Source organism: Phaethon aethereus (genome assembly GCF_964289735.1).
Source record: "Phaethon aethereus genome assembly, chromosome: 5".
Lineage (NCBI taxonomy): Eukaryota > Metazoa > Chordata > Aves > Phaethontiformes > Phaethontidae > Phaethon > Phaethon aethereus.
Window position 1 is genome coordinate 12,184,948 of NC_138579.1, and position 16,101 is coordinate 12,201,048.

Below are 16,101 nucleotides of genomic sequence, written 5' to 3' on the forward strand. Positions count from 1 at the left end.
GTTTTTGTTGTTGTTTGGGGGGGGGGGGGGGGGTGTCGGTTCTTGTTTGGTTATCTTTGGGTTTTTTGTTGGTTTGGGTTTTGTGGTTTTTGGAGGGGGGGTTTTTTTGGGAGGGTGGGGGGTGTAAACCATATAACCAAGGATAAAAAATGAAATATTTCCAAGATGACAGACACACACTTTTAAATGCTGTAAACTTCACATAGTTTTGTTAACTCAGAAAAGAGATGGAAAATATTATAAAGTGTAAGGCTTGTCATATTTAATTATGGCTTGGTGATTGTTATCACTACTTATATTGTACTGCAAAATATTTTAGAATCATTAATAAAGGTTCCTTTAAACATTCAGCTGCTAAGAAGGAAGGCTACAGGTATAAATGCTACCAGTCAGACAGAAATAAGGAAGATTTTCATTTTTTCCCCTTTCCCCTCACAGTTTAAAAATGCCACTTTTTGGCTGGATGAAATGGTCAAAAAAAGTTTCCTACAAACCCACAAGATATCCTGGATCAGAAGTAGTTACAAAAACCCTACTGAGGGAACTGAAATGGCACTTGAAAGAGCGTGAAAGACTAGTGCAAGAGATTGAAAACGAACAGAAAGTACAGAAGACTGGCATGGATTACAACTGGCTGAAGAACTACCAAAACCCTCAAGCAACAATTCCAGCTACTGAGCAACGGCAGCTTGAATTTCTGTGCTCACAAATCCAGCCTTGCCAAACAGGAACTGTTCTCAGCAGGTAATTGACCCATATTTCTACAACTTTGAGTGCTCTATCTTAAGTAAGATGTTTCTTCTACGTAATCATAGCTTGTATTTGGCTCTGAACTTTCTTCCAAAGTAACAATGATGAGCAACTAAAAACACATCCTTACAGATGTTTTAGAAATTACCTCTTTAATATACTATACTTGAAAGAAGTTTTTAATCAGGATTTTCCCGGTCTAATCAAAAACAAGGGAAGTCTCACATGCTTAAGCATGTGACCTCTCGATACTTTCAGGTTTTCCTCTGTGATTTATACCCAGTATTTATTAAATAGTAGCTCAATAACCAAAAATCAAATTAAAGCACTAATGCAATGGACTGTTAATCCAGAATCACTGTCCAAAATACCTCAAAGCTTCCAAAACTAGCAAATCAGTAAAAAAAAAAAAAAAAAAATTTTTTTTTAAAAAAAAAACCCTCCCACATTTTACAAAGAAAAATTCTCCTATGCCTGTATTTTAAATACATTTTCCTGGGACACGTAGAAATGACAGAACAAGCGTATGTGCCTTTTAAAGCCCAGAATACACCTAAGGGCAAAGTCAGTTTAAATCAAGTTACCCAGATGGGACACAAAAAAAAAAGCATACCCAATAACAGAAGCTTTCAATCCTCATAATAGTTGGACCACATCCAGTGCATTGTTACAAGCTCTTTTCCTCTTAAAATCTTTCGGGGAAGGTGTGTGGGGAAATGTGGCAGCAAGGAATAAATGTCACCAGAACGCAGTAATTTCCTCCTCCTTCCCCCTCCCTCAAAAGGCCAGAGGAAACAGAAGAGTTTTCAACACTTATAATTAGATTTCAATTCTTGTTTGTTTCTAGATTTCGTGAAGTTTTGGCAGAAAATGATGTTTTACCTTGGGAAATAGTCTACATATTCAAGCAAGTTTTAAAAGATTTTCTTACTACCATTGAGAGAGAAAACCAACAAGACCAACTGGTAGGTGCATGGAATACAAATTGCTCTGAACATTTCAGCCAGTGTGGAGACAGTTCTAACAAATCAGACAAAGATGAAATCCCCACAGTTTCAAGTTATGTTGACAAAAACACACAAAGCATGTTTCCCACCTTCTCTCATAGAATCTGGAATCTACCCTATTACTACCCGTCAAGTTAAGTTGGTTTGTGTTGCCTTCAAAAAGCTATGTAGCCCTTTGCATTCCTTTCTTGTGATTGCCTTCCACAAACATAGGAATAAGAAATGGGACATGCTCCCCTTTTTTCCAAGTTCAGAAATTAAAATGCTTGATTATAGCTAGTATGCAGTATAGAAACTTTAAATACAAACTCTCCTTTTATCGTTGTAGTACTTTAAAGATGTTGTGTTTGAAGGCACCTTTAAACCAAAAATGTAGGTGTTTCTGAAAAAAAAAAACCTCAGAAGCATTTTATTGTTTAGCCATATACAGCTAGATGTATTTAAACCAGAAAAGACTGTTTTCCATATTTTGAAATAGTATCAATCCACAAAGTGTTAGGCAAAAACTTCTGTATTTGTCACATAGCTTTTAGGATCTATGGGAACTTTACACTGTGTAAGATAAATGGTTTAATATATATCAGTTATACCAAATAAACTGATAAGTTCTTTTTGGAGCTGTACAGTTATTTCTTAACTTCAAGAATAAGCTGTAAAATGATAACGATGTCAGAAGTCATAATGTGCTGCATGTACTGTTTCTATATTTCTTTCAAACTGTACTCCGCACATGCTGAAATACTGTGAAGATAGACAATGAAAACTGGCTATTTAACAGCATTTAGCAACTAGCTCTCTATTCTTTAAGAAGTTAATGAATTATTTTATTTCAAATAGTTGTACTACTTCATTTGTCTTACTGGAAGTTATACTGAAACCAAAACTCTGCATTAAACAATTTTCATCAAATCAGATAGTACTTTTCTAGAATAGCAAAAGAATCAACAGATCATTTCCAAAGCAAGGGGTGATCTTTTTAAATTTAAGTAAAACAAAATTTCATGTTTTTCAGTTGCCACCATCTATCATCGTGGGTTCATAATAAAGTTTTACAAGACTGACTGGATACATAGCAGTTACAGTCACAGCAGACAATTAGAGCAGAATATCAATGAAAACATAGGCCAGAACTAAGTTTGCTACACTTCCAATTGGGCTCCCATCACTGTCTGTAACAAGTTTTCACATGTCTTACATAACCTCCTCGTCTCCAGATTCCCTTTTAATCTGTCTGCCACATCATAAATAACGGGCAACACTCCCATGGCCCAAATCACAAAATGCACTATTTCACATACACAGAGTGTATTTTCTTCAAGCATACTGAAGACGACATTCAGATTTCCTCAAGCTGGTAACACACAACTGAAAGATATTTCCTTATGCTCCACAGTTATATCCCTCACCCAAGAAAGAATTTACTAATAATACAACAAATTTGGTGAAACAAATGGCACAGTATTTTCATAAAAGATAAAAATACTATTTTAAAAAAAGTTATAATCTAAAATCTTATAATCTAGAGAACATTTCATGTAGAAAGGTAGAACATAATATACACAGAAGGTGAAACAATCAGAACTCTTGCATACACCTGACTAAGCACTAGACAACTAGAGTAAATCAGTTCCTACAGGTTTAGAATAATTAAAAATTGCAGCTCAGTACCAAAGTAACTGCTCCCTCCACTTTCTGTAAACTAAACACACAAAACTTCACAAGCATGTGCAAACTCATTGTATCTGCCCTGAAAGCTGGTAGAAACTCTTTGCCCTCCTTTTGTGTAGCTGTCGGTTTGTGGATAAATTACAAAAGGGTTGATCTCAACTTACTCTGCCCAACTGATGCAGAATAACGAGTATCAGATTCTTTTCATGCAGTTCTAAACAATCTAGACATGGAACCCTGCATGAGGGCAGGATAGTTTGAAAGAAAGGTTTTTCCTCAGTGATAAAGCTCCCCAGAGAGTTAAACTTCAAGTACCTTTTCCACAGGAAAGGGGGTAATAGATACTGAGCATGTAAAAGGCATAAGCAGAATTAATATTACATTGAGAATTAACATCCACAATGCTGGTTTCAGAAAATAATTTTTATTTGGTCAAAGGGGCAAGATTACTGCAATGGTAATTCACATAAATTAGTTTCTTAAAATGGTACTTTCACAGACTTCTATTCGAAAATAGGTGAAAAAAATTCCCTAAAAATTTAGCTTCCAAATTTTTGTTTATGCAAAATGGTAGGCCAGTAAAGACGCAAGGTCCACTTACCTTTATGATATCAAAAACAGGTAGGAAGAAAACCCAACAAAACAACTCCACAAGATGACCACAGATACAACTTCGCCATTCTTTATAAATTTCACTTTAATACAAGCAAATGCAGTCTAAGTCCAGAAACAAGGCCCATCAACTACAACATATGCTAAAAGGCAGTAGCTGAATAATAGGTAAAAAAATTATCTAGGCATCATAGCCAATTCAATGTTAAATGCCAACGCAACGCTAAGGAAATGCACAAAAAGGCTTACCTACATTCATATGTGTGTTTTACTGATGAAACTGATACTAGGCTACTGCAGCCAGTTCTAGTGCCCACACTTGGAGGGTAAAGGAGGGGGAGAAACCAAACTGGGAACTGGAAAGGGTACAGGAAAAGAAATTATTCAATGCTGAGAAAATGCCATCCACTACAATCTCACTTTATCCATTTTTTTCAAAAACAGAAATGAGAGGCAAACATTACAGAATATGAGCACTTCCATCTGATTAAAGTATGTACTCTCTTTCTAGTTAAAAAGAAGAGAAAAGCATAGAAAAATAAACATGTTTTTAAAGAAACCTGCTTGTTGTGGTGCATCTCCCCCTTGCCCCTTGCTCGATAAATCTTGGCCTTGGAGCAGAGAGTTTGGTGGTTAAGGGCCCCTTGACTGTACCAAGCGCTCTTGCGTAAGTGGGAGTAACCCACCATACCCAGACAGCCTTGGGGCATATCTTATCTAGCCACGATTCAAAGATCAGTACCAGCATCACTGGGATGTCAAGAATTCTAGCAATTACCAACAAATGATTTGTGGCAAGGATGGAAATTTACTGATGCCTAAAGTCAATCATCTCCCAGTCCTATAAATAGTGGTCCCAAATAAGACCCTTTGAGCTTTCCTGGACCGCAGCGGGCTGCAACCAGCAAGTCCCTCTGAGTGGGACACCTCTCAGAGCCCGTGAACCCTCAAGTCTGTGATCAGCTCAGAGGCTCGTCTGATCACCTGTTGAGTGATGCAAAGCATTCAATGTGAGCTGACTGAATTCGTGGCGGGGCGGGGGTGCATGGCATTTAAAAGGTACCTTTGTACATATTTATCTCTCTTCTTTATATCTCTGTGTGTCTGATCTTAGTATATTGCTACGATCTAATACTGTGATTTATCTCAATATCATTCATCTTAGTAACATAATTAACCTAAAAATTACTAAGTTGTATATGATTTGATATTGTGATTTATTTCAATAGTGTTAGTGAATTTGATTGCTGTTATTTTAAAGTTACACCAAGCACTACACCAGAATCCCCAATACCCTATTCCTTTAGTCATAAAACATTGACCAAGTCTGCGACTAGGAGTAGATTCAACTGCAACTAGACTCCTCAGAAAGGAGTCTAGAAAGCAAGGGGGTCCACTCTGAACCTCGTGACTCAACGGGAAGGCATTCTTTTACTTTCCTTTCGTAACCTTAGTCATAAACCGTTGACCAAGTCTGGGACTAGGGGTGGATTTCAGTCCACCCTGAAGATCGTGACTTAACAGGAGGGTCTCCCCTACTTTTCAATCCCTTTCCTGATCCTTAGACATAAACTATTGACCAAATTTGGGACTAGGGGTGGATTTTGGTCCAGTCTGAATCTCGTGACTCAATGGGAGGGTCTCCCCCACTTTCTCTCCTTAATATACATATAAGCCACATTAACCCGATTCAATCCACAAGCAAATCATTCCAATCTAATTGTAACTTTGTTTTTCTTTGTACACCTTTTCATGTTAACTGAGTAATCGAATGAACCTTGCCATTGAATTCTGTTAAGTCATACCTTTTTACAAATCTATATTAAAATCATTGGCTTTCTGATATCTTTGGTGGTGACTTTTGAAGTGGCCCAACTACTCATTATGGACAATGCTAGAAAGAGAACCCACACCTCAGCTCACCAGTTAAGACAAGCAATCTTCTGGAATTTAGCTTACACTTAAATTTCAACTATATCAGATAGTAGTAACACAGATGTAGGCCAGTCACCATTTCCCTGCTGAAGTTTACTGGCTAAGAACTCAACTGTTTCTTTAAGCACTCTTTATTTATGGTCTGTATGGTTTGTGTGAGTTGATCTGAAACTACATTGTTCTTTACACTAACCCAGCTGTATTTCTGAGCCAGGCAGCGGACACAAACCACTCTGGTGACAGAAAGGCAAGTGGTAATAATCTAAAAGGGCAGCAACATCTCCCACCTGCACAGGTATCTGGCAGAACAAACAACATGCATGGTTTTTAGCCAAATAAGCTGGCTAATAACTGGGTGAAAGCTAGACCTACGAAACGCAAGAAACCAAAGAGAGAATACCCACCTTTTCCACACTTAAGCCTTTAAGCGTTTTAACGTGAACCACAATTGTTTTGATAACAAGGAAGGATTTAAGGGTCTGAATTTCTTTTCATTCAGTTAAACATAATCAGAGGAATTAAGAAGTTAATCAACAAGCTATTTAAGGATCAAAATTCCAACCACAATTTCTGAGAACTATCATCTTCCCCTAACAGACTCAATTACTGCTGTTCTAGAGGTAGTTCAGCTACCAAGATAATGTTAAAAGCCTTGTAAAATAAGGCATCATTGGTAAAGGAAGAGAACGCATTCTACGTCTTTTTCATGGAGACATGACACTTTTAGGTCCCATTAGACAGTCTCAGTAATATGTTTGTAAAATATTAGTTATTATACACACTTGTGTACAATTACACATCTGTTATTACCATTACCAATTTGGTATTAATCCTACACATTCTTACATATAAATTTAGGCAAAAGAAGTAGAAGGACAGTCTCCCTCAATAACCCTATATACAGCTCAGAAAAAATATAAATAAACATTTGAAAATTTTGAAAAAAAAAATTTGGTTTTGATTTTACCAAGAAACAAGTTTTGAAGGAAATATTAAAATAGACTATTATGCTACAAGCAGCTTCAAAAAAAGGAAATTCTTTTGTTTTCAGCTCTTCAAACTCTTTAAGACACCAGTGAATAAAATCTAAGCATTTCCTACTCAAATCTATCTTCAAGTTTTGCAAAAACTCTTTAAATGTAAACACATTCCCAGAACTGTGAAACAGGTGCATATATGGAAACAAAAAACACCTAAGCAAACACACCTTCTTACAGAGGTTCTTTACATTTTGCAGCAGCACACACATACAGCTATCACCTATGCTGAAAGATTTTATATATCTCTAATGATGAGCAAATTCTGTCCACACTTACATAAATGGCTATTTAGGATGCATATGCCCTCTCTCTCTCAGATGGGAAAGAAAAAAAAAGGAAAAAACCCTGCAAAAATAAATTCTCTCTGTTAACACAACTGTCAAACCCCACAATTATTGTTACCTGCTAAGGCTTCTGAGTGGAAGGCGGTATCTGTCTAACCAAAGATAAAGATTTGCCTCTGCTTAGACACAGAAGGTTTCATCAATCTTGGTAATTTCTTCTGTTACTTAGTAGACTTCGGTGGCTTAGTGCTCAGTTGGGTTCAAGAATCTCTTGTCAAACCCTTCAAGTACTACAGAAGTGTTACTGGCACCTAAATAAAGACTGAGAAGTCCTGTACTTTCTGGGTTTAAATATTAAATTCACAGTAAATAACCCTAAAAAAATGTAAAATTCTGTCTCATAACTTCTGGACAATTTTAACTACTTGCATAAAAACCAGCACATCTCAGTCAGAGATTCAAAGCTTGCTAATGGTAGCACTTTTACATTTAAGGATGAGAGCGAATAGATATTTTGATGTGCCAGTTTTGTCCTTCCCTTGAAGCAGACAGAAACCAATAGCCTGAACAGTCTCTGCTGAACTGTCGAAGTATTTGCTGTTAAGATGTTAGGCAAAAGGTTCCTTTCTTCTCAGAAGCCAATGTACACCCTTTAAGAGGGGTCCTGAAACACAGCAACCCATTACTGCTATACATCATACAGGAAGTGACACTCTCACTCTGAACTGTACCTACAGCTAACTTTGAAAAAGAGTTTAGTATATAGAAGTGCACACAAAACACTCTTCTATAGCCACCACAGACACACTAACCAAACCTGATCTAAATACCAAGATTTCTATGTACTGCCACAACACATTCCAGTTTAGGCAGCATCCAGGGGAAAGCTGTTTTTTGGGCGTTTTTTTTCAATATCCAGACACTAGTGAAAACCAAATGTACTTGGCTGCTATGCAAATATGCATACAGTTCTCCTCCTTGGCTGTAAACTCTGTCATCTGAGAATAAAGCACATCCAAGGAGTCACATGCCAATATACCTTGAACTAGCTTTACCATGGTAACTTAAATGCCTCAGATAGGTCACAAGAGCAATGAACATACACAGTTTAGTTAGAAAACACAACACCGTCAATTCAGGAAAGCAAACTGTTAACAACTACTCAGAGAAAAGGAAAGTTCCAGAAGAGAAGCAAACAAAGATTCAGTTTGAAATACCTAAGAACATCTGCTGTAGGTGACATCAGTATCTTAACTGTTGGAAAATTGCTGGCTACAGAGGAACATTAGAGGAAGGAAGAAGAACAAATAAGAAGTAAGTCAAGTTTTCACAAATTTATAGCTTAACAAATTAAACTTACCAACAAAGTTACAGGGCAGGTAACACCTACTTATTATTAAGAATATTTGCTTATGAACTTTGGTATAAACAAAGGCTGAATCTACTCAAAAGTGCTTAGTTACAAATAACGTATGGAACATTACTGGTCAAAAAAATTAAGTACTGTAAATTAATTATTCAACATTCAAGGATCAGCCACTAAAAACAACACAATAAAAGCCAGTAATACTGTTAAGGGACTACGAGGAGAAAAAAAAGGATCATCCCAAGTCAGCAGTGTTGCTCATTGATTTAATAGTTAAATGCATAAAAAGGTTTCTGCCAGAATCTTATTCCCTAATGAACAAATTGAGGTTACTCCTAAATCTCACTTTATTTATCACTTGCCACTGCCAAAATTTCTAAACTACACACCTGAATCAGAATAAACGTGGTCTTTTCTAACACTGTTCCACAGTTTTTCAACAACCTTTGCTGCAATTGCACAACAGCGCTAAAGCACTTCAGAGAAAGCAAATCCTTCCCATACCATGACTACTGATGATCAAGACAATATAGGTAAGCAGCAAAACAGAAAATAATTTAAATAGTAAGCCCACAAAAATACACCTATCCACACCGGGACTGCAGCCACAAACATTACCGAGGATGTAACGCTGGAATCCAACAACCGCACCACCCCGAGCCCACGCAGAGTCGGGGAGCCAGTAGGGGCCGCCCAGACCCCAGGGAAATGCCCTGCACACCGGGAACCACCGGCAGGCACACAAAGGAAGAGGCCACAGATGCCCCTCGCACAGCCCTTCACCCTCAGAAGTAAAGAGCACCTTCCCACCGCCAAGAGCAGAGGCCTAGGACCCCACACTCACCCCACAGCCGTTAACGGCTCCCGAGCAGTGAGTGGGCCCGGGGGGCGGCAGTGGGGACTGCGTAACGCGCCGGTCTGCGACTCCTCGCCCAAGAACTCGACGGCGGTCACGGCCTTGCCAATGGTGAACCAGTCGCTGATCTGCTCCCTGGTGAGCTGCCGCAGCATGATGGCGACGGCACACAACTCACGGCCCGCGCCTCGCGCCGCGCCACAGCTCACAGCTCCCACCTCGCGCCCGCGCGCTGGCGCCCGCCCTTCTTCCCGCCCTCGGCCCGGCCCCGCCCCTGGCACGTGACACAACGGTCAGGCGCTTCGCGCCGTCGCTGTGGTTGGCGAGAAGCGTCGCGCGCGGCGAGCTCGGAGATGTGTCCGCTGGTCTTACGGGCTCTCTCCCTTCTCAGCCACGCGAGGCACGGGGCGGTCAGTTTCCCCCTCACACCCACAGAACACTGGGTGAAAGCTGCTCTGAAATCTCAACCGCCCTGTCCTTCCCGTCGCCTGGAGGAAGTGGCTTACAGGCACGTAGATGCCTCAACCCTCCTGCATCTGACCCAGCGGGTGCCTCCCGGTCCTCCAGGACAAGCTGTTCTCTAAGCGACACGCTATGTAAAGACTCGCGGCAGGCCCTTCCCGGCATTGTTCCTTGCGCAGGAGGCTTGCTGCGTTCCCTTCTCGGGAAGCGGGAGTGAGGTGCGGATCGGGCGCAACACTGTGGTGGGACGGGCCCTGGGACTGCACGCGAACTCTTTCAGCGACAGGAACCCTGCGAGGCCCCGGAGCGGCTGAGGGGGCGCAGACACGTGAGGGCACTTGGGTGTGGCGCGAGGCTGCTCCCCCAACCGCACGCGCCAGGGCCCGAGGAGAGGCAGCGGGGGGAAGAGAGGCACCGCCCCAGGGCCCTCGCGCTGGCCGGTTGCGGGCGGGGTGCGGAAGGCGCTCTCGTCCTCCGCAGCCGTAGGGGGCGCTGCACGGCGGCGTCGCCTCTCTTGGTCCGATAACGTGGCTCGTTAGCGCGTCCTTTCCCAGCATCCCCCGCGGCGGTCGCGGAGCCCGTCCGCGCTCGGTGACCTTCGCTGGCAGCACTCGCGCACCCGGCTTTAACGGTTAGTTTCGGCCCACGGGAGCCAGGCCGGTTGTTGGCGCGCATCGCTCAGGGCTGTCTCGGGGAGGCAGTTGGGGTTCAGCCTGCGAAAGGAGGTGGGGGAGGGAGGCGCGGCCAGCGGCGCTTGAGCTTTGCTGTTACCCACCTTCTCCCCCCGCCCGCCGTGCGGAAGGAGCTGTGCGGGTCAGGCCCTGGGCGGGCGGCAGGTTTCCCGGGCTGCGGTGGGGTCATGGCGAGGAGGTCAACGAGAAAGCAAATGCAGCGTTGTTCCGCATAGGTTTAAGAAAAAAGGCCTGAACAACGTCACGTTCACCGAGGCCTTGGGGAACGGTCTCTGCCGGGTTTTAGCAGGGTGTTAATTGGAAATAGAATTGCTTATTCTCTCTTGTTTTGTAGTGGTGGGAAAATCCTGTCTTTCCTTTCTACTCGGTCTCCTTGTTTGTCAGTATGTCTTGATACTCTGCTATAGCAGAATTATTGCCATTATGGCACTATTCATCTGAAACTACAAATACTGGAAACTTTGGGGGACTTGTAGTGTTCTTAATAGTATGGGTGAAAGCACAACACTGTTTCAGGAAATCTATTCACAATAATAAATGTGATTGAAATGTCTGGCCACAAACAAGTAAACATAAATATGGGTTTGTCAGTAATTATACAATAATTGCCATGAAGATGCTTTAATTCTTTAAGAAGCACCTAGATTTTTCCAGTTGTTTTGACATTGGCGACCCTTGCATCCTTTTCTCTTTGATGCTTGCCAAAGGATACCTTACATTTAGTAATGGCAAATAAGTAAATAAGCATTACCTCATAGAAGTTTAAATCTGCTTTTCTTTCCTGGGACTGTGCTTTACCATAAACTGTCCATATGACTTTACAACCATGACTTTTTTGGGTCATAGTAAACGTAAATAGTGACTTTACTGGGGTGAAGTGCTGTATGTAAGACAGCAGAACACATAGTACTTCAGTGCAATGTGGTGCAAATGTGTACTAACATGTTGTATGGGAGTTAGCGTAAACCTTATTTTAAAACATCTTACAGTTTTCTGTTTGTCTAACAAAGCTGCATAGAAAAGAAAAAACCCACATCAATAAGCTTCTTGCTTTTGGGGCATATTTTGAAAGTTAAATATTCATGATAAATCATTAATTCAGGAGCTTAACGTCATTTATTTTGGTATTTTGAGTAGAAATTACCAGGTTGGAAGACACATCTTAGCTGTGGGGGAGGGAGGGAAGTGAACTCGGTAGTGCAAGGAAGGAGCTTCTCTAGCTTGTCTGGAATGAAGGCTTGCCTCCTGAGAGGAAAACGAGCTGTCACTCATTGGGAGAGAGGAGCCTAGCTATTGCTACTCTGTAAATGCTCTATTGAGTCATCTTTGAACCCTTTCATCAGCTGTAATTTATTGTTTTTTATTGTCCTAGCCCATAAATTGTGACCTTAAATCTGAATTCTCATTGCTTTACTTCAGAATAAGTACTTTTGCATGTTTGGGCATTTTTTTTTTATCTGTAAACTGCTGCTGATACTTACCAGCAGTAGGTATATACATAAATATATGTATGTATATATATATTAAAAATATAACAGGTAAGAATACAGTTGCAAAACTCACCATGGCAAAACTTCTTATAATTTTCAGATGGTGCAGACCATGCTTCCAAAGTCATGGAGAGCCATGAAATTCTACTTCACTACGGTGTATCAAGAAATATGGGTTGGTGTAGCATTAACAGCTTATGTCTATTACAAAATTTCGTATGGTGGTAAGTTATACATTATAGTCTTCATTAGCTGTTACTTTATAGATAAGGCTTATAGATGAGAATAGCCTTAACAGTTACAAATCAGTCATTGAAAATTTCCAGCAAATAAGAAATTAACACTCCTACTTAAGGCCAGGTCTTTGCCATAAAAATTTAGAAGTTTTAATGTGCTCAGTGTAGAAGGTTACACTAGAAGAAATACTCAAATACCAGTGTAACTGTGCCTACATTATGATGATTAACTAATGTAGGAATTGGTTTTAAAAACATACATCTAACTTGCAATGGGTAGCCAGAGGCTTCTCCTGTAGATTTGTCCTGAAGGGGAATATATAGAATCATAGAATCATTAAGGTTGGAAAAGATCTTTAAGATAATCAAGCCCAACCATCAACCCAATGCCACCATGCCCTCTAAACTATGTCCCAAAGCACCACATCCACACATTTTTTGAATACTTCTGGTGATGGTGACTCCACCACCTCCATGGGCAGCCTGTTCCAATGCTTCACCACCCTCTCGGTGAAGAAATTTTTCCTAATATCCAATCTAAACCTCCTCTGGTGCAACTTGAGGCCATTTCCTCTCGTCCTATTGCTAGTTACTTGGGAGAAGAGACCAACACCCACCTCACTACAACCTCCTTTCAGGTAGTTGTAGAGAGTGATAAGGTCTCCCCTCTGCCTCTTCTTCTCCAGACTGAACAACCCCAGTTCCCTCAGCCGCTCCTCATAAGACTTGTTCTCCAGACCCCTTACCAGCTTCATTACCCTTCTCAAAGGGTTAGACCATTCCGAACTAGAACTTTGATTAGAAATTTTTTTAGAATCCTTATGCTTTTGAGTTTTTGCTCAAGATCTGCAAAAAAATACAGTTTTTAAAAGGTTTTCCCATGTGAACTTGTGAAAGCTAAAGCACTTGATTTATTTTGGGCTGATGCACCCTGAAATGTGAGGTACATCACTGAACATTAAAATGTGTCTTGGATTGCTTTCTCAGAGGAGGAAACAGAACATCTAATGTGAAAATAATAAATTTGAGTCGGCCAGGTCCCTCAAAGGAGAATAGTACAACAGATTATGGTGTCTTAGATCCTGTTACTCAATTTAGGCTATGCTGAAAAAATTCCAAGTCAAATCCTTTCCTAGCTGTCATGAACAATGAAATGTTATAAAACTGTAGACAAACTTGACAGGGAAAGGAACCCCTCATTGTAGGAACAGCTGAGTGATGTTTTCTCAACATTTCTCTGGCTTTGTCCAAATAACTTGTAGCGTGTCTGACCCTGCTACACTACCTTTATAAGCCTAAGTAAATATAAGTACAGCCAGTTGAACAGCCAGAGAGGAAAAAAAATAGTTTAACTTTTGCTTTAACTTCTTTAATTTCAAGGAGAATTCAAACTTCACAGGCTGTTTCAAGTTTGTTTTTATGTCATGCTACTTTTATTTTAATTTATGATTTAGATAATACATGTGGTGGTGTAGGGTTTTGAGGGCCAAAACCTTGATGTGGGGCAACTGTATGCTAAGCATTATTTTAAAGTGAAAATAGCTTTTAACAGCTGTAGCCTCTTCTGCAGTTTGAGGAACAGTTTTGCAAATAATACACAAATTTTTTTTTTTAATATATATATATATGGGTGGGGGAGGGGGTATGTTGTAGAATAACTTAGATAGAAAGGGACCTCTTGAGCTCACCTGGTCCAAACCACTGCTTAGAGTTGTTAGATCAGGTTGCTCATGAACTTATTCATAATTCAAATGAATATTTCCAAGGGTGGAGATTGCACAACCTCCTATGACTGTCGTCTTCATGAAGAATTTTTTCTATCTTTTTTTGTGTGATCACTGTGAATCAGTATTTTAGGAGAACAATTACAATGGTAATGTAAAATAAGCTATTTTACTTGCAGAGGAAGTTTTTAGAGGAAACTGTATTCTTATCACTTCAGTTTACATCCACATGTTGTGGGTGCATCTATCCATATATTATGTAAAATAGTACCATTCTGTATATGTTTCTTTTGAATTACAGTAGGAGTCTTGATGGCTACAATTTCTAAGTGCATGGAATCTCGGCTAATTAAAAACAAACAACTTTTAAAAAAAATCAATGACATTTACTGGTATGTACCATGGAAAGTACACATTGTACACATTTTAAATCTTGTTCAAGCTAAATTAGAAAACTGTAAGTAGTATAATCTAACTGAAGTTTATATGCAAAAAATAAGTAGGAAACATTTTTTAAACCGACATTTTTCAGCTTGTTTTTTCTTTTCTTCCAGGCAAAAAAGCAGTGGCAGATAGTAAGTATTAAATATCTAATACCCTGTTGTATTTTTTTTAATTAGTGCAGTAAAAATTCTCTCACAATATTTTATTTAAGTTTGGTTTTAAGTTATGGATTTAGAAAAATGTTTAAAGACTACTTCAAAATATGTAGTTTTCATTGTATTGATCTAGAAACATTTGTGAGTTTCCACAGATGCTACCTCTGTCTTAAATTGTCCTTTGCATAGGTTTTAGGAGTAGAATGGAAGTTGTATGCCTTTATGGGGGGTGGGGCAGAATACTTTTAAATAATAGTAATAACCATTTAATGGAATTACTTAGACCAGCACAATCTCAAGAGTAGCTGCTATTTTAGCTGTCAAGAAACTAAGGAGTTTAAACTTGTATTTTGAATTTGTATTTTTATATCTTCTGTAAAGTAGTGTTTAGATATTTATGGACAGTTTCTTCTGACATCACATTAGAATTTAATTTTTCATGAGCTGCTATATCGCAGTTAACTTTCTGCACCATGATAGGTAGCCCATTTGCTCCCAGTTGAATTTGTACATCTAAACATTTTTAAATGTGTAATTAGTGAAAAAACTGCCCAGTAGACTTAAGGATAATAGCATAAATAAACTTTAATTTAGAAAGATCCATACCAAAACTGAGAAAGAGTGGATGTTTGCTTATAATACTGCTTTAAAGCTTGCAAAGGACGATTTTTAGTATTGGCCAAGCTTATGTATGTAGTTTCAGGGTTTTGTTTTATTTGACAGGGCAGTTTTATCTGCCAGTTCTTGTGCTCAGATGTAGATGGAGTTGTCTGTTCTAGGTTCTGAACTACGTTCCTGAATTGATTTGCTCTACTGTTTGAACAGTCTAAATGGTGTCTTTGTTTCAGAGTCCTCTGGTGCTGGCCATCATTAAAGACCTCTTCCCTTCTTGGAATATGAATTTGGTGGTTCGTCATCTTTATTGTAAATGAAGCAAGTTACAACCATAGGGAAGTTAATTCTAAAACTGTACCTGATCCATCTGCTGTAATTAGAGAAAGAATAAATCCATTGAGCAACAAGGAATTAAACATGTTGGACAAAGTATGCTGGAGTGTATGGTTAACCTAAGTTTTAGAATAAGCATTTTTTGTTTTCTACAGTTCTTCCAAGCTCCATGTTAAACTTTTTCAATAGTACTTTGAAAAAGACAACGTTTCTATATCTAAACTTCCTAATAGAATTAGACTACATTTCTTACAATAGCATTAAGCCTTCCCCCCCTGCCCCAGTGATACCTTTTTTGGCTAGAATTTTTTAAATACTCCATTTACTTTTAAAGTGTGACTGAACAGTATGCCAGGCATGAGGACTTAATTCTCAGCTTTTTGTCAACTCTGATGCTATAATTAAGGGTACAAAAAGTTATTTTTAAAACCT

The 16,101-nt window shown here is 39.5% G+C and overlaps 2 protein-coding genes across 2 annotated transcripts; both read left to right on the plus strand.

Moving 5' to 3' along the window:
* Positions 1 to 445: 445 nt before the first annotated feature.
* Positions 446 to 1,895, plus strand: RD3L (RD3 like; the record flags this gene model as incomplete). Its single annotated transcript, XM_082000805.1, has 2 exons — positions 446 to 744; positions 1,598 to 1,895. 2 exons carry the CDS (start codon positions 446 to 448, stop codon positions 1,893 to 1,895), a joined length of 597 nt encoding a protein of 198 aa, XP_081856931.1.
* Positions 1,896 to 10,549: 8,654 nt separating this feature from the next.
* Positions 10,550 to 15,739, plus strand: ATP5MJ (ATP synthase membrane subunit j). Its single transcript, XM_082000864.1, has 4 exons — positions 10,550 to 10,611; positions 12,263 to 12,386; positions 14,677 to 14,697; positions 15,570 to 15,739. Exons 2-4 carry the CDS (start codon positions 12,263 to 12,265, stop codon positions 15,593 to 15,595), a joined length of 171 nt encoding a protein of 56 aa, XP_081856990.1. The 5' UTR covers positions 10,550 to 10,611; the 3' UTR covers positions 15,596 to 15,739.
* The last annotated feature ends 362 nt before the right edge of the window (positions 15,740 to 16,101 follow it).